At 51.7% G+C, this 22,097-nt stretch overlaps 8 protein-coding genes across 8 annotated transcripts; 4 read left to right on the plus strand and 4 right to left on the minus strand.

Annotated features, from left to right (window-relative positions):
- Window positions 1–1,708: 1,708 nt before the first annotated feature.
- On the minus strand, window positions 1,709–3,311 carry gcnE (histone acetyltransferase GCN5; the record flags this gene model as incomplete). Its single annotated transcript, XM_053097807.1, has 7 exons — window positions 1,709–1,729; window positions 1,800–2,507; window positions 2,564–2,678; window positions 2,736–2,944; window positions 3,006–3,062; window positions 3,125–3,219; window positions 3,290–3,311. 7 exons carry the CDS (start codon window positions 3,309–3,311, stop codon window positions 1,709–1,711), a joined length of 1,227 nt encoding a protein of 408 aa, XP_052958348.1.
- An 842-nt stretch (window positions 3,312–4,153) lies between these two features.
- Window positions 4,154–5,290, plus strand: KD926_003898 (putative DNA repair protein Rad1; the record flags this gene model as incomplete). Its single annotated transcript, XM_053097809.1, has 1 exon — window positions 4,154–5,290. One exon carries the CDS (start codon window positions 4,154–4,156, stop codon window positions 5,288–5,290), a length of 1,137 nt encoding a protein of 378 aa, XP_052958349.1.
- Window positions 5,291–5,620: 330 nt separating this feature from the next.
- Window positions 5,621–7,862, plus strand: gua1 (GMP synthase (glutamine-hydrolyzing); the record flags this gene model as incomplete). Its single annotated transcript, XM_053097810.1, has 8 exons — window positions 5,621–5,681; window positions 5,765–7,060; window positions 7,130–7,157; window positions 7,238–7,385; window positions 7,447–7,504; window positions 7,578–7,658; window positions 7,736–7,767; window positions 7,836–7,862. The coding sequence occupies 8 exons, from the start codon at window positions 5,621–5,623 to the stop codon at window positions 7,860–7,862; spliced, it is 1,731 nt and encodes a 576-aa protein (XP_052958350.1).
- A 379-nt stretch (window positions 7,863–8,241) lies between these two features.
- Window positions 8,242–12,470, minus strand: KD926_003900 (MRX complex DNA-binding subunit; the record flags this gene model as incomplete). Its single annotated transcript, XM_053097811.1, has 4 exons — window positions 8,242–8,250; window positions 8,320–12,093; window positions 12,156–12,246; window positions 12,328–12,470. The coding sequence occupies 4 exons, from the start codon at window positions 12,468–12,470 to the stop codon at window positions 8,242–8,244; spliced, it is 4,017 nt and encodes a 1,338-aa protein (XP_052958351.1).
- Window positions 12,471–13,153: 683 nt separating this feature from the next.
- KD926_003901 (GATA transcription factor LreB) lies at window positions 13,154–14,536 on the plus strand (the record flags this gene model as incomplete). The annotated part of the gene is made up of 1 exon (XM_053097812.1): window positions 13,154–14,536. The coding sequence occupies one exon, from the start codon at window positions 13,154–13,156 to the stop codon at window positions 14,534–14,536; it is 1,383 nt and encodes a 460-aa protein (XP_052958352.1).
- Window positions 14,537–15,552: 1,016 nt separating this feature from the next.
- On the minus strand, window positions 15,553–16,610 carry KD926_003902 (uncharacterized protein; the record flags this gene model as incomplete). The annotated part of the gene is made up of 3 exons (XM_053097813.1): window positions 15,553–15,946; window positions 16,015–16,314; window positions 16,378–16,610. The coding sequence occupies 3 exons, from the start codon at window positions 16,608–16,610 to the stop codon at window positions 15,553–15,555; spliced, it is 927 nt and encodes a 308-aa protein (XP_052958353.1).
- Window positions 16,611–16,818: 208 nt separating this feature from the next.
- Window positions 16,819–18,769, plus strand: KD926_003903 (FAD-dependent oxidoreductase; the record flags this gene model as incomplete). The annotated part of the gene is made up of 5 exons (XM_053097814.1): window positions 16,819–17,037; window positions 17,094–17,336; window positions 17,517–17,762; window positions 17,841–18,232; window positions 18,286–18,769. 5 exons carry the CDS (start codon window positions 16,819–16,821, stop codon window positions 18,767–18,769), a joined length of 1,584 nt encoding a protein of 527 aa, XP_052958354.1.
- A 391-nt stretch (window positions 18,770–19,160) lies between these two features.
- Window positions 19,161–20,957, minus strand: KD926_003904 (uncharacterized protein; the record flags this gene model as incomplete). The annotated part of the gene is made up of 3 exons (XM_053097815.1): window positions 19,161–19,425; window positions 19,489–20,864; window positions 20,943–20,957. 3 exons carry the CDS (start codon window positions 20,955–20,957, stop codon window positions 19,161–19,163), a joined length of 1,656 nt encoding a protein of 551 aa, XP_052958355.1.
- Between the last annotated feature and the right edge of the window lie 1,140 nt (window positions 20,958–22,097).

A 22,097-nucleotide genomic window follows, 5' to 3' on the forward strand; every position in this document is an offset into this window, starting at 1 on the left:
GAACGCGGCGAAAGCTCAAAATAGATCGTTAATAAATAAACTGGAGCCTGTCCAAAACAACAGGAACCCCTGGGGCAGGACAAAGTCGACTAAGACGTCGGACTGGAGGAGTAAACAACGGACAGCCACCCGACAACAGCTGAGATCAAAGAACCCCAGCACAATCCATGGAGGAGAGAGAAAGAAAGGAGGAGGAGGGGGAACGCAAGCCAGCCAACCTGCAGAGAAGAAGAACGCAAGGCCCTCTCTCCTTCCCGGCGATGGTCTCGTTTCCTTTTGGCCTGGACGCTTTTTCTGCAGCCAAAACGGCCCGCCTCAACGTTCTTCCGAAATGAACGCCCCACGACGGCAAGTGAAGCTAGTCGATGATCGTCCCCCGTCCACGTTCTCGACACTTTGCAAGGGATGTCTCAATATCCGACTGCTCACATCTCGGCATTTCCATTTGGCTGGGGGAGGGTCTCTTGATGGAGTGGACCAGCATCTCCCAGGGGGGGGGGGATCCCTACACCGAGGGTGACGACACGAATTAAAAAAAAAAAAAACCATAACAATAGCTATTAGCTACACAGTGACGGAGATCTACATCGTACGTCATCCGGAATTTGCAAATTAACCAAACCTAAGCTACGGGAAATTAGTGATATCAAATGGATGGTGTTTGAATTGAATTATTTAAAGGTGTAGAACTGACCAACTAACTGCCAATTGGGATTCCACCTTGCTGTCTCACCATCTCGACACTCCCTATCTTTGATTGTGATCAAAAGAGGCATTCGATAGGTCCTTAAGACAAGTCTTGGTAGTTCCTGTGGACTATTATATCAACTTGATAGCAGTCTCTTCTTCAAGGGCCCTCAGGTTGTGTCTGTGGTCTCGGTGCTGATCACTGTTTGGATAGTAGTGTATGACTGAAGTGCAGATGTCGCCGCTTTTGTGAGAGTATAGTAACATCCAGGGATTAGAGTTATAGACTAGTATAAAACATCCACCTCTTTGTCCTCTACCCCATCTTTCCTACAACTCTTTCAGACACCAAAGCTCCCTGTGATTAAACCCCATCTATTCGCATGAGGCCTTTCCTCTGTCTGGGTCCTCTCGGACGCCAAATCTTTCGCCAACCCCTTTGCTCTCGTCCTGGCATATTCCCTAAGCCATTATCATTTCAATTCCAAGGCAGATTGGGATCATTTCGACGATCCGTACATGTCCCTTTCATACCATCACCATCAGCCATCAGAGGACCGCATTCGGAAGCCCAGTCCATTAAAGAACTCCTCGAAACCGAAAAACTAGACAAATGGGGCTGGGTTTTCTATCGCTGTACATACAATGACGAAGAAGCCTGGAATTGGTTCAAGCAAGCCGCGATCCGAGAAATACGAGATGAAATCGCATACAACAATTTTCCAGAACTCGAGAGGTATCCAGCCGTGGTGGGTGAAGAGTTAAGGTACGTAAATTGAACAAGCGTAAGAAGTAGGTTCCATGGCATATGAATTTCATCATATACCGTACACTGTCTATCACTGACAATTCCAAACTATTCCGAAAAAACGCTCCGTGATGCGTCAACCTGGGTATTTACTCATTATTCCTAAGAAAAGTACAAAACGCCGGCTCCAATGAAACTCCCTCGCCTCTAAAGACTCTTTCAAGCACAACAATACTATACAACCACTCATCCCTAATTGAATAGGGACCTCCTTTAATGACCATCCGCCAGATGCTATGCAACAATTAGCCACTTCCACGTCATAAAATTGTAGGGATCACTGTAAATAGGACCAGCCACTTACCGACCACTCTGGGATATTCCGGATTTGCTGCCACATAAACTTCTCCAGTTTGTTGGCACTTTTGGCATACGGCGTGTTCTCGTTGTTGTATTTCCGACAATTGTCAAATATCAACGAGGCGTCCTTGATGAATTCCTGTGGCGTCGGATACATGTCCTTTTCGTGCTTTTCCTCCATCGTGGACAGATCCATGGGCTCCTTGATGACTTCGTAGTAATCCGGAACTTCATCACGATTGACAGGCTGAGTGAATGGCCACGCCGCACTGTGGTTCTGCATATCGTTGAGGAGATGTAAGAGTTGATTATAGTTGGGTCCGTGGCGTGGTTGTCGGGCCAATTCATCCATATCAGGCGACCATCCCGACGCTCGGATGGCGGGAATACTCAGAGGGTCGATCTTGCACGGTCCGTTCTTCCATTCCTTCGGCGGGTTGTGGACCTTGTATGACTGGCTGAAGGCGCGGATTTTCGCATGTACCGCCTCTTTCTGCTTGAGGAGCATTCGGCCGATTTCGAGATATCGTATCGTGGGAAGCATGGTGCACTGCATAATCGTTCCTCCCTCGTAATCTTTGATATACCCCATCCAGATCGATTTATCAAGTGTTATCTCTTTCGTGAATCCCTGCTTCTTAAAATACCCGATCGCATAGTTATCGGCGTAGGTCAAAAAGTGCATGATGGGCGACGTTGCCTTGACGTAATCCTGTACGGCATGGTTAGCTTCTTCCCGCGCGGGAACAAAAGGAAACCTAGGCCTACCTTCAGGTGAGACATTAGATGCGCACCATATCCCTTAACCTGCTGATCCGAAGAGATGGCACAGAATACAATCTCGGCAAATCGACGGCCGTTGAATGGTCGGTACGTAATACCCCTGCACGCCCATCAGTAAGACCATGTCCCCGATACCGGCAACGTCGGGCGCACATACCCGACAACCTCCAGCGGGTGTTTCACGATAGCCATGGACAGATGGGACCGATCGTAAACCAGTCGCGCAATGTAATCCTTGGGCATTTTCGGTAGTTGCTTTTGGAAGATGCATTTCAATCCGGTGAGGACAACAAAACTGTCGCGCGAGCCATCATTATTGACCACCCGGAATTCGATCTCTCCTCGACGCTCCTCAAGTACGGCGGGCTAGAAGCAGACGCAGTGTTAGTGACACCTTCAGCGGATGGACCTAGGTGGCTTGGCTTACCTTCTCGGGAAAAGGGACGATTCGCAGCGGCGGCTTTCCCAACGGTTCATCCTCAGCCTGTCAGGCAAGTCACATCAGAATACACTCGTCATCTACCTCCCGCGAAATCGGTCATATACCTTTGGCTCCCTCTCTGGAGAATCCGTGCGCGCTTTCTTGCTCTGTTGCTGGGAATCTGGGGAAAGGGCCTCCTCCGATGCTTTCCGCTTGGTACCTGGGTCTGTGCTCAGTAAACGAGAAGATGACGGGCACCAAGGACTCCTTCTGGAGATGAGGCAACTCACTGTCCGTTGCCATTGCCACCATTGTGTCGTATAAAGTCTGTAAGAATGGGTTCGATCGCTGGCGTGACCGAGTTAATGGCGCGACCTGCGATATCTCCACGTTTGGCGGATTGCTGATACGGGGCCGGAATCGGAGATACGTCGATCCGGCTGTAATTGGGCCAGATCAACCACTTAGTTTAGTCTACTTCTCCTCCCCGGAGAGCTTTTGGGAGCTTCCATCCTTCTCTTGACACCCCGACCTTCCCAAACTGCTGGTTTCAGTTATATCCGCCCTCGGTATTATCCCCATGTCTTTGAACGAGGTTTGGGAGGCAGCTTCTGCAAGCCCCTACGCGCCCTACATCGGCAAAGAGAGCCAGTTCTCCATTGGCTTTGGTCTACTGCTTTCCGGTAATAGTGATCTGGTCTGTACCCGAGAGAACTGCATCGCTGATTAATTGCTGTAGCCTTTGTCTTGACTGGTCTTTTCGGATTGAGTGAGCTTACCTATCGCCTGAGTTGCATTCATCTTTTATCTCTGCTAACTGAATAGATCGCTCCTTTCTAAGCATTGCATCATTCGGTATCCCGGCATCCTTAGCATTTGGGTATGACGAACAACCCACCTCCAACGCGCCCCGTCCAAGCTAATCTCAGTCCTGCCGCAGCTTTGGAGCCGTGTACATGATCTGTGCCGTTGGGGTCTACGTTTAGTTGACGCGCGAATACCTCAATGTACAATACATGGAGAGTTGAACGAGAAACACAAGGGCTGTACCACTAGAAACATCGCAGGCCCCCGTACTACAGACTCTCTCAAATTGATACCTCGGCGTTTGTTGCTTTAAATTTTTCTATTGTACAGACTTATCATCCAGGACCATGTCGGTCGTGGAACCCATATTTTCCGCTGTTTCCTGCAACACTCAACATCTTTATACCTTGCTTCACTGCATCGGATTCGCGCCGAAAGCCACCGTGCAGATAACCCCGGATGGAATTCGATTCTCCGCACACGACACGCGTGTGATCCAAGGACTTGCCTTTCTCGACAAAGCTCTCTTCACAAGTTATACGTTCAACCAATCCGCCAATCGAGACGAAACCCAGGAAGACGACGAATCCTCGGACGCCCCTCCCTACCCGTGCTTTGTTGTTTCACTGTCCGCTCTCCTTGAAACTCTGAAAATCTTTGGCGCCAACGACACGTCCACCCCCGGAACCAACCGGGCAGCCAGCGTCGCGCCGCCAAACCCGTCGGCATCGAGTGCTTTCACGGCCCCTGCTTTATTGCTGGATCGTTCGTGTACTTTCCAGTATTTTCGTGATGGCTCTCCTCTCAGCATCACGTTGTCCGAGACTGGGGTCAAGACCACGTGCGAGCTGACAACCTATGAACTCGATGGTAGCGAGGTCGACATCCCTCTTCAAAGAGAGGCCATCATCATGAAAATCATCATGCGCTCGGCTTGGTTACACAATGCAGTCACTGAACTGGGGGCCACCGATCCGCGGGTTCTAAAAATATCTGCTTCTGCCAAAGAGGAACCCTTTTTCTCCCTTTCCGGTCACGGTGGTCCCTTCAGCGAATCGTCGGTGGAATTCTCCATCGAGCAGCAGGACCAGAACACCAGCGCGCCACACGAATCCCACCACAAGGTCCTCGCCGATGACGGTACTTCTCGCGCACGTGCAACGAGAGCCAAGCTTGCTCCCACCGTCACCGAGACCTTTCTCGTCAGCCCGCCCTCGTCAATGGGTTCTCGCATCAAGCAAGACTACCGGTTTCCTCTCATCCAGAAGGCCTCCCGGGCGATGGCTGCCGCCAACAAAGTCAGTATCCGAGGAGATCGGCAAGGAGTTCTCAGTCTTCAATTTATGATTGAATTCGACTCGAATGAATCAGGTCAAGCAAGAAGCGCGGTGAAACCTCCTGTGAGTTTCGTGGATTTCCGATTTGTCCCATTGTTGGACGAGGAAGCCGGGGAGGTTGAAGAGGGTGAGGATACGATGGATTGAGAGTCAAGCGAGTGGCGATTTGGTTTTAGTTTTCATGTTCCTGTCACTTGTGAACTATGGTTGGTCTATCATCTTATCATCTATCATAAACCAAGTTATATTCTATGCCCGAAGAATAGAGTGTTTCTGCCTAAGGCCCCAATCCCGCTCTTATCGGCACCCGCATCACGTGCGTACGGGGCAGCTAATCAATCGGCACCCCCCGCGGAAAACGATAAGAAAAATTTCACGGAGTGCCTGGACTTTTCTCTCTTCGGTCTGCTCCTCATCCTCATCCTCCCCAGGCCCTCTACACGTCGAGTATCTCCTCCCAGAGCACCACCCGCCACAATGGACGCCAAAAAGCCCCCTCACTCCGAGTTCGACACCATCCTGACCCTGGACTTCGGGAGTCAGTACACCCACCTTATCACTCGCAGGTATTTCTACCCCTCCTCAGGCCTAGATGAGCGCAGCTAACACCCACCCCTCTAGGCTGGTCAGTACTTAGGATGTTATCGTTGTTCTCTCAATTCACTCTACTAACTGCTCTTCGGCTCACCAGCGAGAGCTCAACATTTACTCTGAGATGCTTCCTTGGTATGTGCCAATCCGTTGAGTCACAGTACAAGGAGCCCCGCACCGCTGACTCAATTCCTCGATCTCGCTACAGCACTCAGAAATTGGCCGATCTCCCGTGGAAGCCCAAGGGTATCATCCTTTCCGGTGGCCCCTACTCCGTTTACGAGGACGGCGCCCCTCACGTTGACCCCGCCTTCTTCGAGCTCGGTGTCCCCATCCTCGGTATTTGCTACGGGCTGCAGGAGATTGCGTACCGTCTGAGCAAGGACAACGTCGCTGCCGGAACTGCTAGAGAGTATGGCCACGCCGTGCTCACCGCCAAGCGACTCGACAACCAGGGCCATGTCGACCGCCTGTTCGCCGGTATCGAGGACCAGACGAACGTGTGGATGTCCCACGGTGACAAGCTCATCAACCTCCCCGAGGGGTTCCACACCATTGCTACCACCCCCAACTCCGAATTCGCTGGTATCGCCCACGAGACCAAGCCCATCTACGCCGTTCAATTCCACCCTGAGGTGAACCACACGACCGAGGGCGTGAAGCTCCTGGAGAACTTTGCCGCGAAGATCTGCGGTGTCACGCAGAACTGGACAATGGACAAGTTTGTGGACCAGGAGATCACTCGTATTCGCGAGTTGGTCGGTGAGACGGACCATGTCCTCGGTGCCGTCAGTGGTGGCGTGGACTCCACCGTTGCCTCCAAGCTCATGAAGGAGGCCATTGGCGACCGGTTCCACGCCGTCCTCGTTGACAACGGCTGCCTGCGTCTGAACGAAGCCCAGCAGGTTTACGAGACCCTCGGAAAGCACTTGGGAATCAACCTGACGGTTGTGGACGCCTCCAAGGACTTCTTGGGCGGTCTGAAGGGTGTCACGGACCCCGAGAAGAAGCGCAAGTTCATCGGTGGAAAGTTCATCGATGTCTTTGAGGCCGAGGCGGCGAAGATTGAGGCCAGCGTTGAGCACACCGGTGCCAAGGTCCGGTGGTTCCTTCAGGGTACCCTGTACCCCGATGTCATTGAGAGTCTTTCCTTCAAGGGTCCCAGTGCCACCATCAAGACCCACCACAACGTTGGAGGCCTTCCGGCCCGTATGCAGGAGGGCGCTGGTCTGAAGCTCATCGAGCCCCTTCGCGAGCTCTTCAAGGATGAGGTTCGACAGCTGGGTCGTGAGCTGGGCATTCACAACGACCTGGTCATGCGTCACCGTAAGTGACTCTATCACTTTTGTCTTATGATTTTGCTATAGACTTTTTTACTAACGTAACCCACAACAGCCTTCCCCGGTCCTGGTATTGCCATTCGGTAAGTGAACCGGCCTTCTCTAGCCCATCAGCTAGGGCCAAACATGAACTTCTAGATCAACTCCTAACACATCTATTCAGTGTTCTCGGCGAAGTGACCCCCGAGCGTGTCGAGATCGCCAGACAGGCCGACCACATCTTTATCTCCATGATCCGCGAGGCTGGCCTCTACGATAACATTGCTCAGGCCTACGCCGCTTTGGATCCCACCAAGGCCGTCGGTGTTATGGTAAAAATGACCCTTTTCTCCGCCGCGATAACATTCCACAACATTCTAACTCTCACCATAGGGTGACAAGCGTGTCCACGCCGAAATGGTTATCCTCCGAGCCGTCCAGACCACTGATTGTATGTTCCTCTTCCTCTCCCATTTTCCCGGTCTACTACAGTCAATCAGTCAGAACTAACTAACCAACCACAGTCATGACCTGTACCGCATACCCCTTCCCTCACGATTTCCTTTCCCGCGCCTCTACCCGGATCATTAACGAGGTGCACGGCGGTATGTTTTCTCTCTCTCCCCAAATATATTCCATCGATCCATGCATGACTTAACGATACTAACTTGACGTGCTGCAGTTTCCCGCGTTCTCTACGATATCTCTTCCAAGGTGAGCTCAAACATCCTCCTACTTCCAAATCCCAGAAGATCCTTTAGCTAATCGTGAATGACAAACAGCCCCCTGCTACTATCGAAATGGAGTAATTGGATCCAGACGTTTATTTAGATGGGATTGCATTGGCGATGGTGGAGTGGCTAAAAAAAATCTTTAACATAAAATCTGGTTAGACGATTATTAATGCATACGCTTATGAAGTTTTAAAAGGCAACCTCGCGTAATCAGAAAAGAGAACGGAAGGTAATCAACCCTTCCAGGCTTAATTTTCGACGGATCACTGTAGACGAGCAAATCGAGATGGTATTTTGATCATATCTTACATATCTCAGGGCCTTAATAAATGTACAAGGGGGGGAAAAAAAGCTCCCCACCACTACTCCCCGATTCTGCCATTATTGGAGTGAAACATTCCCGAGTGAATTACTGAAATAGAGAAAAGGCTGAGCCCAGTCAATGTTAGGGCAATCACATAACCTAGAAGACAAAGGGCGGTTAGTACATGAGGTTCCAGACCTATCCAACCAGGAATACAGATAAGCTCACCTCGGCAATTGACTGCCTCTCGATGATCGAATTTTGCTTCTCATTCCGAGACACGCGGTAATAGTAATCGCTGAAGTCGCCGCACTGCATATGTCGAAGAAAGTCCTCGTCGTGCGTAATGATAATCAGCTGGAAATTGGCCTGCTGGCGACGCGTGCGGATGATGTCGTGCAATGACTCTGCGAGAGACCGGATATTGTCGCGGTCAAGGTTGGTCGTTGGCTCGTCCAGCGCGATCAGACCGCAGTTGACACCGAAGCACTCGGCGAGGGCTAGACGAATGATGATACTTGCTAGCACCTTTTGACCGGCACTGCAGCGCCCTCGCATGTCCATCTCTGCACCCTGCTTGACCATGCAAACCCGGTAGTTGTAGGATCGGTTGCCCTTGGCGTTTTCATTGTCCGAGCGGATGAGGATCGTGTCTACATCAGTTCCTCTGTAGGTCTTCTGCCACAGCTCTCCGATAATGGCGTTGATCTCTTCCATCTTCAGGCCGTGATACTTCATGATGGCTTTGTCTAAAGCGCCTCCATACCGAGCCAGATCGTCGACTGCAGCCTTCGTGGTTTCCACCTTGATGTGTGCCTCCTTGTATTTGGAAGCAGCATCCTTGTAATCGGTGTTCCAGTCTGCCAGCAGCTGCATCAGTTGATCGTCCTTGGACTTCATTTCACCCATTTTGCTGGCTTGCTTTGCGGCTATCGCATTGTGTTCGCGAGTGCGACGTTCTGATTCTTCTTTGAAATGACTCCGGTCCACCTCGGCATTCTGGGCTGCGAGCTGTTCGATCTCTGCCTGAACCGTATCAAGCGCTCTGGTCGCCTGACGATAAGTCAAATTATCCGCATACTGGCGTTTGGTGCTCTCGCTGTCTTTCAATTGAGCGGAAATCTTGTTGATCTCTTTGGTTATGGCGCCTAGCTCGGCCTCCAGTTGATCGGTTTCTTCCTCAATCTCCTCAAGTTCACGCTTACTCCGGTCCAGCTGGCCCGGACCGCCGCGCTGGTTGTAAGCATCAATCTCTTCGTTTGCCAACTCCAACTGGTGAACGCTCTCGTACAATTGGGAGATTGCCTGTTGCATCTCCCGCTCTCGATTTTCGGCGCGCTGGCTGATGTCGTCATACTTGGCTTGAACCTTTAGAAGCTCTGGCGTCAAGTCTTCAATGTCTTTGTCGGCTTTTGCAATCGCGTCGCGCTGCTGACCATTGAGATTCTTGTACTCCTCCAGACGACTGAGGATGTCAGCCTTCTTCTCCAGCTGGAATTTCGTGTTATCGAGGTTACTCTTGACGTCTCTTAATTGTAACTCCAGGTTGTTGATTTCCGACCGGGTCTGTTCTCGGTCATTCGTGAGTTTCGTCAGGGTCTTCTTCAAAGCTCTAGACTTTTCACCGATGGAAGCCAATTGGTCTTGGATGTCTTCCAATGTGCGCGTAGAGCCAGCGTCTTGCTGCTTCGAGGTAAGGTCCCGTATCTGGGAGTGGATCGACTTGATTTCACTCTCATATCGGACTATGGTATTGACCGTCTTGGAAAGAGCTTCAACGTCCCTTTTCTTTTCAGTCTTTTTGCTGACGATCTTGTCACGATCCTCCAGTTGGTTCAAGAGCTCGTCCCGCTGGTTGAGGTACTGCCCTTCTTCCTTCTCCAGTTCTGGGATCTCCGTATCCTGTAGACGGGACCAGGTATCGTACGAAGTGCTAGCGGCGCGAGCGGTGTTAACGTCCTCCTCGAGATTGCGTACCTCCTCATCGTCAGCGTCGCATCTGGCCTTTTTAACTAGGTTCTCTAGTTTGTTCTTGAAAGACTGCAGCTCGGTATCATTTCTGAATCCCCGAGTACATAGCCTACATGCCTTGGCCTGCTTGGCTGTCTCGAGACACGTAGCCAAGTATTCGCCAATACCCGCGAACTGTTCAGCATCTTTCCTTGAAATGTCAAGCTGCGCCTGTCGCTGCTGAAGGATTTCAGGATATTCCTCAGGTTCGCCATTGACAGCCTTGCGAATCTCATCGGTACATTCCTTGAGTTCTTTTTTCCGTTGAGTGAGAGTCTTCTGGACGTTCTTCAATTTGTATTCCACTTGCTCCAGCTCTCTACTGACTGCATCACGTTCCTGTTCGGCCTTCGATACAAGCTCCGATTCACCGCGCAAGGCATTATGGAAGTCCTGCTCCAAGGCCTCGGATTTCCAGTCTGCACTCACAAGCTTGGAAAGACGATCGCCGTGGGCGCCCTCCATCGTACTCAAGCTGCGCTCCCGTTCCTTGAGCTCTTTTTTCAGATGGTCTAATCGGGCCAAGTCACCAGCCCGCTTAGTGGCATCGATTAGTTCGGCATTTAGGCGAGAGCTCTCATCCTCGAAGTTACGAAGTTCAGAATTCACATTAGAAATCTCCTGATCCCAGGAGGCAGACTTGGCGCGCTCCTTGGCCTGATCCAAACGTGACATGGTGTCTTCGATATTTGATTCGAGCGCAGCTTGAACGCCTTCGTCGACATTGATTTCGTTGAGCTTGGCCTGGTAAGATGCTGCATCTATGTCATTTGAAGCAATCTGCCGTCTTGCGGCATTTTTGGTTTCTTGCAGTGCAGACTTCCGCTTTTCGATTTCATTCAGGGTGGCTTGCACCTCGCGAAGTTCGCTCTGCGCATCCCGCCTGGCCCGATCTAGCGCCTGGTTTTGGTCCTTAAGTAGCTTCCTGACCTTCTTCATGAACTCGTCAACATCGGCTTGATCCTCAACCTTATCGAACCCCCGAATGTTATTTCCTCGAGCGATCTCTTTTGTCATTTTCTGCCGCCGCTCAACCTGCCGCTCAAAATTGGCCTTGTCGTTTTCGAACTTTCCACGTTCTGCTTGCTTTACTCCCAGTTTTTGCCGGGCATGTTCGATTTTCTCTTTGATTTCCATGTAGTTCTCTTTCTGGGCTTCTTCCTGTTGCTGATACTGAATCTGTCGTGTTTCGAACTGTTCCAGATTCGTCTCCAGCCACTCGTCTGAATCATCCAGTTCCACAAGGTGTCTTTTCAAACTGTCGATGGTTGCGTTGACACTTTTAGCTTCGATGCGCTTCCCTTCTAGAGCGCCCAGCACCTGGGAGTAGCTCTCGGATTCTTTCCATGCTTTGTCGGCGAGGTCGGCAACACGTCGCATCTCTTGCGAGAGTCTGTGCGTCTCGTCACGTAGAGCTTCGATCTCGTCCTGCAGCTTGATGGACCTCTTTTCGGCTTTGTCGGCCTTCTCTTTGTCCTCCTTGGCGTGCTGCTCCATGATTTTGTACTTGGCTAGCTCCTCGTTCTGCTTCTTCCTAAGAGCTTTGATGTTGTCGATGGCTTTTGTGTATTTTATCGCTTCGAAGATCTCGTCGAATTTCTTCTTGAGGACGGAGGGCTCGCTCATCGGCCACAAGCTCTCATCTTGGTGACAGAAGATGACCGAATCCAAGATGGCCTTGGACACGCCAAGGTATTGGGGCATGATCTGATCCAACTCCGCCACACGCGAGGAGATGGCGGTTCTCTCGCCATCCTTGACCATCAATAGCTGCCCTTCCAACGTCTTTTGTTGTCGGGTGGTTTTCTTGACTGTAAGTTGCAAACTTCTCGTGGCGACCATCTTGGCGCCCGAGGTAGCTTTGAATGACATCTTCACCTGGGCCAGCACCTCTTTTTCGCCACAGAGCTTTGGGTCATGGATGAAGGCGCCGCCCTTGCTGTTCGGCGGGAGGTCTCCGGTGGTGGCATATTTGAGACATTCGATGATGGTCTGTTTTCCCCGTTAGCCCCAGTTCGGATGGGTTGTTCTGACGCAGGTGTGTAGAGTCGTACCGTTTTCCCCGATCCATTGTAACCGACGATTAGCGTGAGAGGGGTGTGGAATTGGATGGTCTCGCTGCGGGTGTTGTCGAAGGAGCGGACCCTAGACAGCGTTGCGGAGGATTCAGTGTGATTCTATGCATGGAGGGAGAGAGACTATTTAGAGGGGAGCGCATCGACATACCCGAGAATGGAAAGTTTATCGATCTTCGCTGAGAGATGACCGTTAGTTGGACCGATTTCGGATTTCGGGGTCTGGTCTGGATCCGCCGGAGGACTTACACCTGGGGAGGCGGTCAACGAAGGACGAACTCGGATGAGAATCATGCGAAGGGAGAGAGAAAGACTCACATGATGACCCAACGGGCGACTTCCCCGTCTCTTTCCGCTGGCGACTCTGTGGCAGGAGGAAGGATGGAATGGCGCGTCGGGGACTCCAAACGACGCGGGGAAGGCGGCGCGCGGACACGTGACGCTGGCGGTGGTCACGGGGCTCCGGGCCACAGCGAAAGAGGCAACAGCCCAAGGGGAAAAGGGATTCCGTGGAAGAAAAAAACGGTACTTTTTAGTGAGAGACGTCAAACCCGCCCGCGAGGCGACTGCATCTTATCCTTGTCGGAAAGCCTGCAATGGACGGGTCAAGGCGTAACCCCCCTTGTGGACGAGACTCCAGGCACCATCCTATCGGATACATCTCGACCCAGCTCTCCTCATTGGCACGTCCGGTGGGTCGGCCCCGGTCGTTATACAGTACAGGAATTGACAGCTCTATCCATTCCAGCTTAAGTGGCTCGTAAATGCTGCTGCTAGCCTAGTCGCCGGCTGTCTGGCTATCGCTCTCTCACTTTTCCTCTCTCTCTCTCTTCCTCTCTTTCCCTCTCTCTCTCTCTTCCTCTCTTTCCCTCTCTTCTCCCTCTCGCTCTCTTTTCGTCACCCTCTCAGTGTATGTGTGGCCCCGGATGTCAGTCTCCCTCGCGACTGCTGTCCCGTCGGCCACTCCCTCTTCCACCATGGATTCAGATTCTGCCTCCGTCGACAAAGGGTCAACAACCATGCCACATAATACCCATTTATCGCTGGTGCCGGGCCCTGTGAAGGGCCCGTATACTACGGTGCCCACCACCGCCACCAGTTCTCCTACTACTGCTACTGCTACTGCCACCACCACAGCCATGACCTCGCTTACAACCACTATTCCTATAATGGCCTCCTCCGTGCCGGCCTCAACAGCCGCGGCAAGGGAGCCTCGATATCTTCCTCCATCACAGCCGGGGAATTTCGGCGCACAAAACGCCCATCTCGACCCGTCATCCGATGCTTCGACGAAGTCGGTATGGACGCAGCGGGTTTTGGGCGAGATGAAAGACATGCTGCTCCTTCTCGGCGCCGACGGGCGCATTGCGTATGCGTCGCCTGCCTGTCATTGGATCACCGGCTATGAGTTCGCCCAGATAGACAGACAGGATATCGCCCGTTTCATCCACACGGAGGATCGAACGTTCTTCGCCGCCGAAATGGATGAATGTATCGCGAATGCCCGGCCGTTCCATTGTCATTTCCGATTCTACAAGCGCGACAATGCCAGCTGTGTCCTCGAATCGTATGGACATCCGCATATGGCGACGCCCAAAAAGGGTAGCGGCAACAGTAACGGCAAACAGGCCCAAGTCTGCAATGGCGTGTTTCTCATCTGTCGACCCTATCCCACAAAGAGCTCGCAAACTCTCGATTCGTTCCTGGAGCACAAGCTCGAGAACATTCGACTAAACCAGCAGATCGCGCAACTGAGGGAGGAGAAAGAGGAAGATGATATTAACGCGGGCCAGCAAACGGCCGCCGGTAATCAAAGAACCACGACGACGACCACACATACGATGCACTCGACATTCATTACCTCCGTGCAGCAAAGCATCACCGAGTCCAACGAGCTCGACGCTACCGGCTCGGGGGATGATTCCAACGACTCGTCCGACGAGCCCACCATCGGTGACGAGTCCGATTCACGTTCATTTCTGGAACAAATCGAGGACCGGCTACCTCCGACTGAAGACATGTCTCATATCGAAGGCATCGAGGTTATGACCGGTCTGTATTATGGAGACGGCGAACGATCACAAGGTCTCAGTACCGGCCTGCGAAAAGGCCGTCTCATCCACTGCAACAGGGACAGCACCTCATCCGACTCGGAAGATCTAGAAATGCAAGATGGCGACCGGAGGAAACGGCTAAAGGGGGAATATATGTGCACCGACTGCGGCACAGCCGACTCTCCAGAGTGGAGAAAGGGTCCCGAAGGACCAAAGACGCTGTGTAACGCGTGCGGGTGTAAGTTGAAGAATGCTCTCCCCCAAAGTCAAAGCTCCTACCCTCCAGGGACTTCCCACCCAGACTAATTCCTTCGTGCATATAGTACGTTGGGCTAAAAAGGAGAAGAGGCGTCAAGACCCGATCTAGTCCCTCCCCTACTCCTCTTCCTTTTTCCCTTTCTGTCATTTGTTGCTAGATCGGGTGCCTAATCGATTGTTCATTTCTTGCGTTGCGAAATATCCTGTTCCTGTCAACGATACCCCAAACCCTTTGTTTTCTGTTCTTCCAATGTGCCTTCGGCCTTCGCACTTGAACCTAATTGTTTCTCCCTCTGTGCTACCCTCCATCGCGCACTGATGCGCACAGCACTGATGCGCACAGCACACTCTAGCTGGCATGGATCGGCGCTCTGCCTTAGCGTATTGTCTTGTCTATCTGTTTTTCTTTTCTTTTTCTTTTTCTTTAATTCTCGCACACGCTTTTTCTGGCTTCTCTTCGTTCTTTCTCTCTCTCTCTCTCTCTCTCTCTGTCTCTCTCTCTCTTTCTCTTTCTTTTTCCCCCCAAAATCTTCTCTTGTCATATGCGTTGGACAAATGATGCTGATGAAATTTCCCATGGAATGTAAAATTTGTTTGCGGCTATGAGAACTTGTGTATATTGATATATCTCGAACCAGATGTGAATTGAGAGCCATATTAACTACTTGGTCATGAAGGCATACTCCGCGAGAATGGTATAGACGAGCACATTAGCAAAACAAAAAGTCAAAGAACACATCATAAAGGAAGGAATAGAACACCATGACTGGTCGCCTGGGTTTGCTGCACCGTAGAAACTACTAGTGGCAGCAGGGATACTGTATTTCGAATCAAGATAAAAATAAGACCAGCCGACCAGAATGCAAGTTGGTAGAAACGGAGGATATATAACAGAAAACCAAATTGAAACTTGCTGAATCATGACATCTCGCTCGTCGATCAGGGTTTAAAATAAGAGGATCGCCCGATCGACAAGGCCAGTGATTGTCAATGTGAACATGTCACACTAGATCGAGGCCCCCCACAGAACAATCGACAAGACAAGCAAAGCGGAGCCCCCCGTCTCACGTCTTGGCCGCCTTTTTGGGCGGCGGCGGGAAATACGTCTGGACTGGAGCTTGATGCCCCGGCGTTAGAGTCTCCGCCGACTCCTGGTGCAACGACCGACGCGGGTTCGGCGAGCTGAGGTGCTCCCGCAGGGGAAGGTCTGACGAGTCGCGGCCGAGTCGGTTGAATGCCAGACTGCGTGGTGTCATCATGGGCGACGCTTGCATTCCCGACATTGCCTCCGGGGGAGGTGCGGCGGGGGTCATGGGAATCATGGGGGACTTGAGCACCATGTCTTCGTATTCCTTCATGGTTCTCTTTTCTTCGCGGCGCTCGGCGTGCTCTGCGCGATCCTCGTCTGTTGGGATGCAGGAATGGATACTGATGCACATTTCGATGAAGTAAAGGACACTGGAGAGATGTTTAGTCTGAAGAAAATCAAGACGGAGAGCCACGGTACGTTAGGGGGCACCGCTCACATTATTATTATAGTGAAAGCAAACAGGACTTTCGCCTGTTGACAATACCCAACATTCTCTGGGTTTGAGGCCACGGAGCATTGCTTCGTAATGTACCATGGGGGACCGTGCTGGGGGTGTTTAGGGTCCGATGTATCACTACCAGCCTGGTAGGCCGCGGACGCGATGTAGAGTGCGAATAATCCCGCATGGATTATGACTGATAGGGGAGGATACCAGATGCGGAGGACATGGACGGCGGCTTTTGTAATCATGAAGAAGGTGCTCAAGACGCTCAGCACTAGATTGTAGTCGGTGATACTATCACCTGTTAGCATCCGATAACCCCCTCGTTGAAACCATCAGCGACGAAGATGGACGTACAATGAACTCCAGACCATCGGAACCTTGAAAGCCCGGTAGTTCGCGGCGGCATAGACAACCTCATCGGGTGCACTGTTGAAGCCATTGTCCGCACCATCCTGCCAGAGCTTGGTCCGGTACGTATCATGAGAGGCAATGCCGGCAAACGTCAAGATAATCACGGTGATAGGGAACTCGATGGCCACTAAGATATAGAAGAGATTGTGGTTGCGCCAGTTCCGAGGGAACAACATGTTGGCGGTGTTATCTGAAACCGGGGCAGTTGAGTTCTACCGCGCCTTAATTTCGCTGATGCAGTCGAACAGATTCTGTGGGTGATGGCCAGGCCGGCTGGCTGGGCGTTCAGATCACACGCATCAGACGGTCCAGGAAAGTCAGATCGCAGCGGGAGAAATCCTAAGAACGAAGTCTTGGGAAATCAGCCGGGTAGGCGCCGTAGATATGGAGCGCAGTGCCGCAGCGCTGCAGGTCGGCCATCCGCTCCGTACGGACCATGGCCAGGGATTAGAAGAGGGGCAACGCTCAAGCGACGAGAATGCAACAGAGCGCAATGTTTCCCAGAGGTGCATCTGGCCAATGCTTGTTGTCAGAAAAGCGCCAGCACCGGAAGGAGGACGAGGGTCTGTCGCCAATGGGGCGGCAGAACGAGGGAAAAGGCCGGTAGCCGTCACACACTAGGCCGTGTGATAGCGAGGGTGATCTGCATGTTCGAGCAGAACGCATCGGCGCACCAGGACTGGTGGGATTGGCCGGGGCCTGTCATCCAGCTAAGCGCCCGTGTGGAGATTGGCATCTGTGCTGAGTCGGACTGCTGTGACGGCGCATGCATGGGATTGGCATGGTTGGGTTGGATTCCGAAAGTACGAAATCGCGATTTTCCCATCGAGAGCAAGATGGAGATCAGATCTGGTGGAACATTGCTATCTCAGATGGTGGTGATTGAACAGGTCGATAGAGATGTGAGAAGAGGAAGAAAGATGAAAAGGAGAGAGAAGAATGCGGGGGAGACGTCATTCTATTGCTGCTCCTCCACTTCTCCCCCCTGTCCCGTTAACAACATCCATCATACCATCAAACCATCCATAACTGTGTACTAATCTACTCATACTCCATCCTGAATGCGACCCCAACTGCTGCAGTGCCGCCGACTCCACCGTTCTTTAATCGCGTCACATCGGTCCTTCTCGTCACTCCCGATGAGCTCGTCCGGCGGCAAGAAGACGTCGGTGCCTCATCTGGTGCGCACTGCCGCTGAACCCCGGCAGAACCGACTCTACAATGTGCACATCTCTCATATTGAGCAAGTCAATCCGTCGATTCGACTATTCCAGTTAGCCATTCCTCCCCAAAATGTACTAGAGACCCCCGAACCGGATGGCGCCGAGGTAGGTGTCCTGTATTCAGCCCCTCAGTCATACCCATGCATCGTTTGGAAGTATACGAATGCTGACGTTGATTTTCAGTCATCTCCTCAACCATTTGCCTTTCTTCCCGGTCAATGGCTAGACGTCCATATCCCGTCTGTCGCCCACGCTGGTGGATTCAGCATCACCTCCACGCCCGCCGATGCACGGGTGCTGCCAACCCCAGAGCCAGCAACTGAGCCTCTACTCGAGAGTGAGGACGAAACGGAGGTCTCCCCCGTTGAACCCCAAGGCAGAGCCCCCTACGTAGAGCTAGCGGTCCAGCACGCGCCAGGAAACCCGGCTAGTGCATGGCTCTGGCAGACCCCTAGTGAAATCCAAGGAAAGGAATTGACCGTCCGCGTCGGCGGCGGCTTCGTATGGCCTCCATTACGACTTAACCTCGAAGAGGTCCGGAATGTAGTTCTAATTGCTGGTGGTGTAGGGATCAAGTAAGTCCTTCACTCTCCTCTCTGTCTTACGTGAAGGCTAGAAAGCAACCCAGCCCGATAATCTCCATCCTTTCCCACTTGAACAACAATGTCGACGAAATCATAGCTCTTCGACACCCCTTCAACATCCGCCTTCTATACTCCACCAAGTTGCCCCCATCGACTAGTGATACACCAACAAGATCCTCCGAGTCACACCTCGCCCAGGTCCTCTTCCTCTCGCGACTTCGCCAGATCATTCGCGGCCAATCGCAATCCCATCGTCTGCGAATCTCTCTCGATCTCTTTCTGACTAACCTGTCCGATGATCAACATAGCCTGCTGCAGGAGACTCCAGCAGATCTAACGATTCATTCGGGGCGGATCAATGACGGCGATTTAAAAAAGAGCTTAGCGAGTCCAGAGGGGAAAGTAAACCCTACTAATACAGTATGCTATGTGTGTGGTCCGCCTAGCATGACAGATGGGGTTGTGGGTGCTTTGGGGGGCTTGATGGGTTCGGGGAAAGAGAGGGTGTTCTTTGAGAAGTGGTGGTAAAGTTATTTTTGCCTTCAAGACTGCTCTGATTCTTGCATATCAAAGTATTTCCGTGCGGATTTATGTTTTTCGAAACGAGATGAGTAAGGTAGGTGGTTATTGAGTAGTAAAGATACGTCGTATTTGGTAAATCAACATTCGCTTCCTATACAGATACCAAACGACCACATCGGCCAAAGAATGGAAACAGAGCTTCGCATGATAAGCACTGATCGCAACTGATGAGATACCATGCCAGCATCTTAAATGTTCATCAAATGGGCGCAGGATCTCTGTCCCAGGAGAGCGAGCCTTCGCTCACAGTAAGTGGATGAGAATATAGTGACTTTCTAACCCCCCCCTCCTTTAGATACTCAAGAGTGGAGAAAGCAGGCGATCACGAAATGCAATTTTAGTTGTCCTCCCCGGGTCCTTTCACGATTCCCCCGTCGACGATCATCATCTCGTCTATCTTGGCCTCGGTTTGGCCATATTCAAGTCGCTTGTATGTCATGACTCGTCCTGAGTTCATGTCGAAATCAAAGAATCTGATACGCCGGACGTAGCCGCCGTAGCCTCCGTAGCCTCCAAATCCGGAGCCGCCGCCGTAGCACATCCAAAGAGACGCTTTCTCATTTGTGTCCTTGTTCAGCATGCAGTAGTCATTGACATGATCACTAGAGATGTTCGGTTAGTAACCGGCATATCTTCGATTGACCGTGGAGGGCGTTGTAACTTACTGTCCTGCACTAACAAAGAGGATTCCTTCCTCCTCAAGAGCATCCTTCAATCCTGAATTGAATCCAGGGGCCGTCGGTGCTTCCGACCAATCTCCCCGGTAATAATTCTGAGACTCGCGGTACTCAGGCAGCGGAATATGAATGAATGCCACGTCCATATGCATATGGGTATACTCATGGTGTTTGGTCTTGAGGCCCTGAGCGGTGTTCTTGAACCACCGGATCTGGCTAGGCTTCACCCAGTCATAACCCCTGAACTGTCGCTCGTCGGGGGAGTAAGAGTGAGTGTCCAGAAGGTAGAGAGTCAAAGCAGAGTGGGCCGTCTTTCCGCGACCAAGGACTTCAACTATGTAGTTGCCGACTCCGTCCACTTCGTCAGGGCCAGCCGATGATAGTGAGTACGGTAGGTCCTCCAGGATTTCCATGAGGGCCGCCCGCTTGAGGTTACCCTCGTCGTCATGATTGCCAAAAATGGCGGCGTATGGGATTTTGCGGTCAACCAGCAGCTTGGCTGCCTTGAAGAGCGCGCTCTGTGCGTCTTTGGAAGTTTCGCCATTCACTTGGTCTCCGCTCATCACGACCATGTCGGGCTGCTCCTCATCGAGGAGTCTTTCCACGAACTCGAGCGTTCGCGTGTCGGCTTCGCACTTCTGTCCTGGCACAGGCTCGGCCGGAACTGGGTCTCGGCAGTGTCCAAGACCAGTGCTGAGATGTAGATCGGCCAACTGCATGATTTTAAATCGGCCATTATCATTGATTCGAGGAACGGGCCTCTTCGTCCTGGGCATGTCTCCCCTGCGCACGCTGATACGAGTCTCCAGCTCCTCCGTCCGGCTATCCAGCAGTAACGGAGTCCCGTTCACCTCCCAACCAAGTCGCGGGTCGACTGCATCGGCGCCAAAGAGGACATCGACTGAGGTGATGACGGACTGCGAATCGCTTGCATGGCGTTTCGCCGTCCGCTTCAGCCAGATGCCACCTTGTCTTTGCTCCCACTCCTCGCCCTTGTTCTTGGATTCAGGGGTCGATTCGGGAACGAGCCGACCAATCTTCAGGTCGATGACAACCTTGTCGGCAGGAAGCAGATCCTCCTCTTTCTTGTGCTCAAATCGCACGAAGGCAGAGGAGGTCCAGCCTGTGCGCAGATAGAGATCCTTGTCGACTTGCGACCATGTTGGTGAGTCTGGTTTGCAGCCGGAAAATACGTTGAGAGTGGAGCAGGTCACGATGACCACATCGGTGACGACAAAGCCCGCATAGTGAGACGGAAGGTGTTCGTGGATGGAGTCCGGTAGAACGCGAAATCGATTATCCAGAGTTACGATGAGGAGTAGAACAAAAGCGGCGAAAATAGCGAGCTGCACGCCCGCGCGAACCTAGAGGTACGTCTCGATTAGCTTCCGATGTCGTTATTGATGAGACAGCGTCAGTTGAGAAGAGGTAGGAGAGCGTACAAGTCGACGTGCCATGATAGTAGCACTAGGTCCCCCTGGAAAGCTTTGAAGGAATGAAAAGCGACCGGGCGCTGAAGCATGGTGGAGTCCACTCGGACAGAGAAATGTATTCAAGGGGCTCACCAAGAAGAAGACCTATCGTCAGGTCATCTCAAGGGGCCATTATCCAGAGCATAGATGGAAGATCGTCGAGGGAAATGAATGGCCAGCATTATTTTGGCCAGTTGCCCGTCAGTCGAGTCGGGAAGGCGGTCACATGGAATCGGCCTCAGGCTAGACTTGGGGGTTGGGCCATCTTGGGCTACGGGTCGGTCCTTTGGGCTATGCAGCATGGGTTATGGTATATCGCTGGTATTCTAGAATGTATGTATGTACCTATACGTATCGGAATATCTAGCACAACTGAGGATTTCCTCTTCTGGGTACCGCCGCTTTAGTGAGGGTATTCAGGACCCTATTTAATAAATAATTTATATTAGTTACCTCCCCAGCCGAAGGCGTAAAATAAAGCTGATAATATGCCTGATTAGGTAACTGTATTGGGGTCCTCGATGTTACAGAATTTGTGTAAATTCAACATCTTTATAAAATCGCGGTATTTCTAAATCGGTAGGTAGGATCTTAGTCTGTCTATCTGCAGATATACTAGTAGTGGCCACCTATTCGACTACGATCTAACCGTTCAGTACCTCTTGAGTCTTGACGGAGCCAGTATTAATAAATATCTATATAACGAAAGCGTATAGATAGCGTTAAATTCTCGCTCTATAGAATATAGACCGTCTGTCACGGTGCAGACCTAGGGTGCCTGAGGCACCTCCTCGGCGTAGCCCGGAACGCTATATTATCCGTTCCGGGATCCGCATATCTCCCGCCTGCCTGAAGATCCTGTTGTAGCTCTTCGAGCTACGTCTTGTCTATAAGCCTGTAGATAGCTTGACCCTGTAGCAATTCAGAGATATTGTGAACTATTAGCCTGCCTGCTCGCCTGCCTGCCATCAGCTCTACTACCCCGCCAGCCCGCACCTTGACACCGTCTACCTATTATTTATTATATTTAATTAATATCTTATAATAAAGGTTGAAATATAAGGCGTTAAATAATCGCTTGAATCGCTTCTACTAGAACACGTTCTTACCTACTTCGGATATAGT

This window comes from Aspergillus affinis, assembly GCF_023601865.1.
Source record: "Aspergillus affinis strain CMG 70 chromosome Unknown NODE_19_length_383810_cov_86_361570, whole genome shotgun sequence".
Lineage (NCBI taxonomy): Eukaryota > Fungi > Ascomycota > Eurotiomycetes > Eurotiales > Aspergillaceae > Aspergillus > Aspergillus affinis.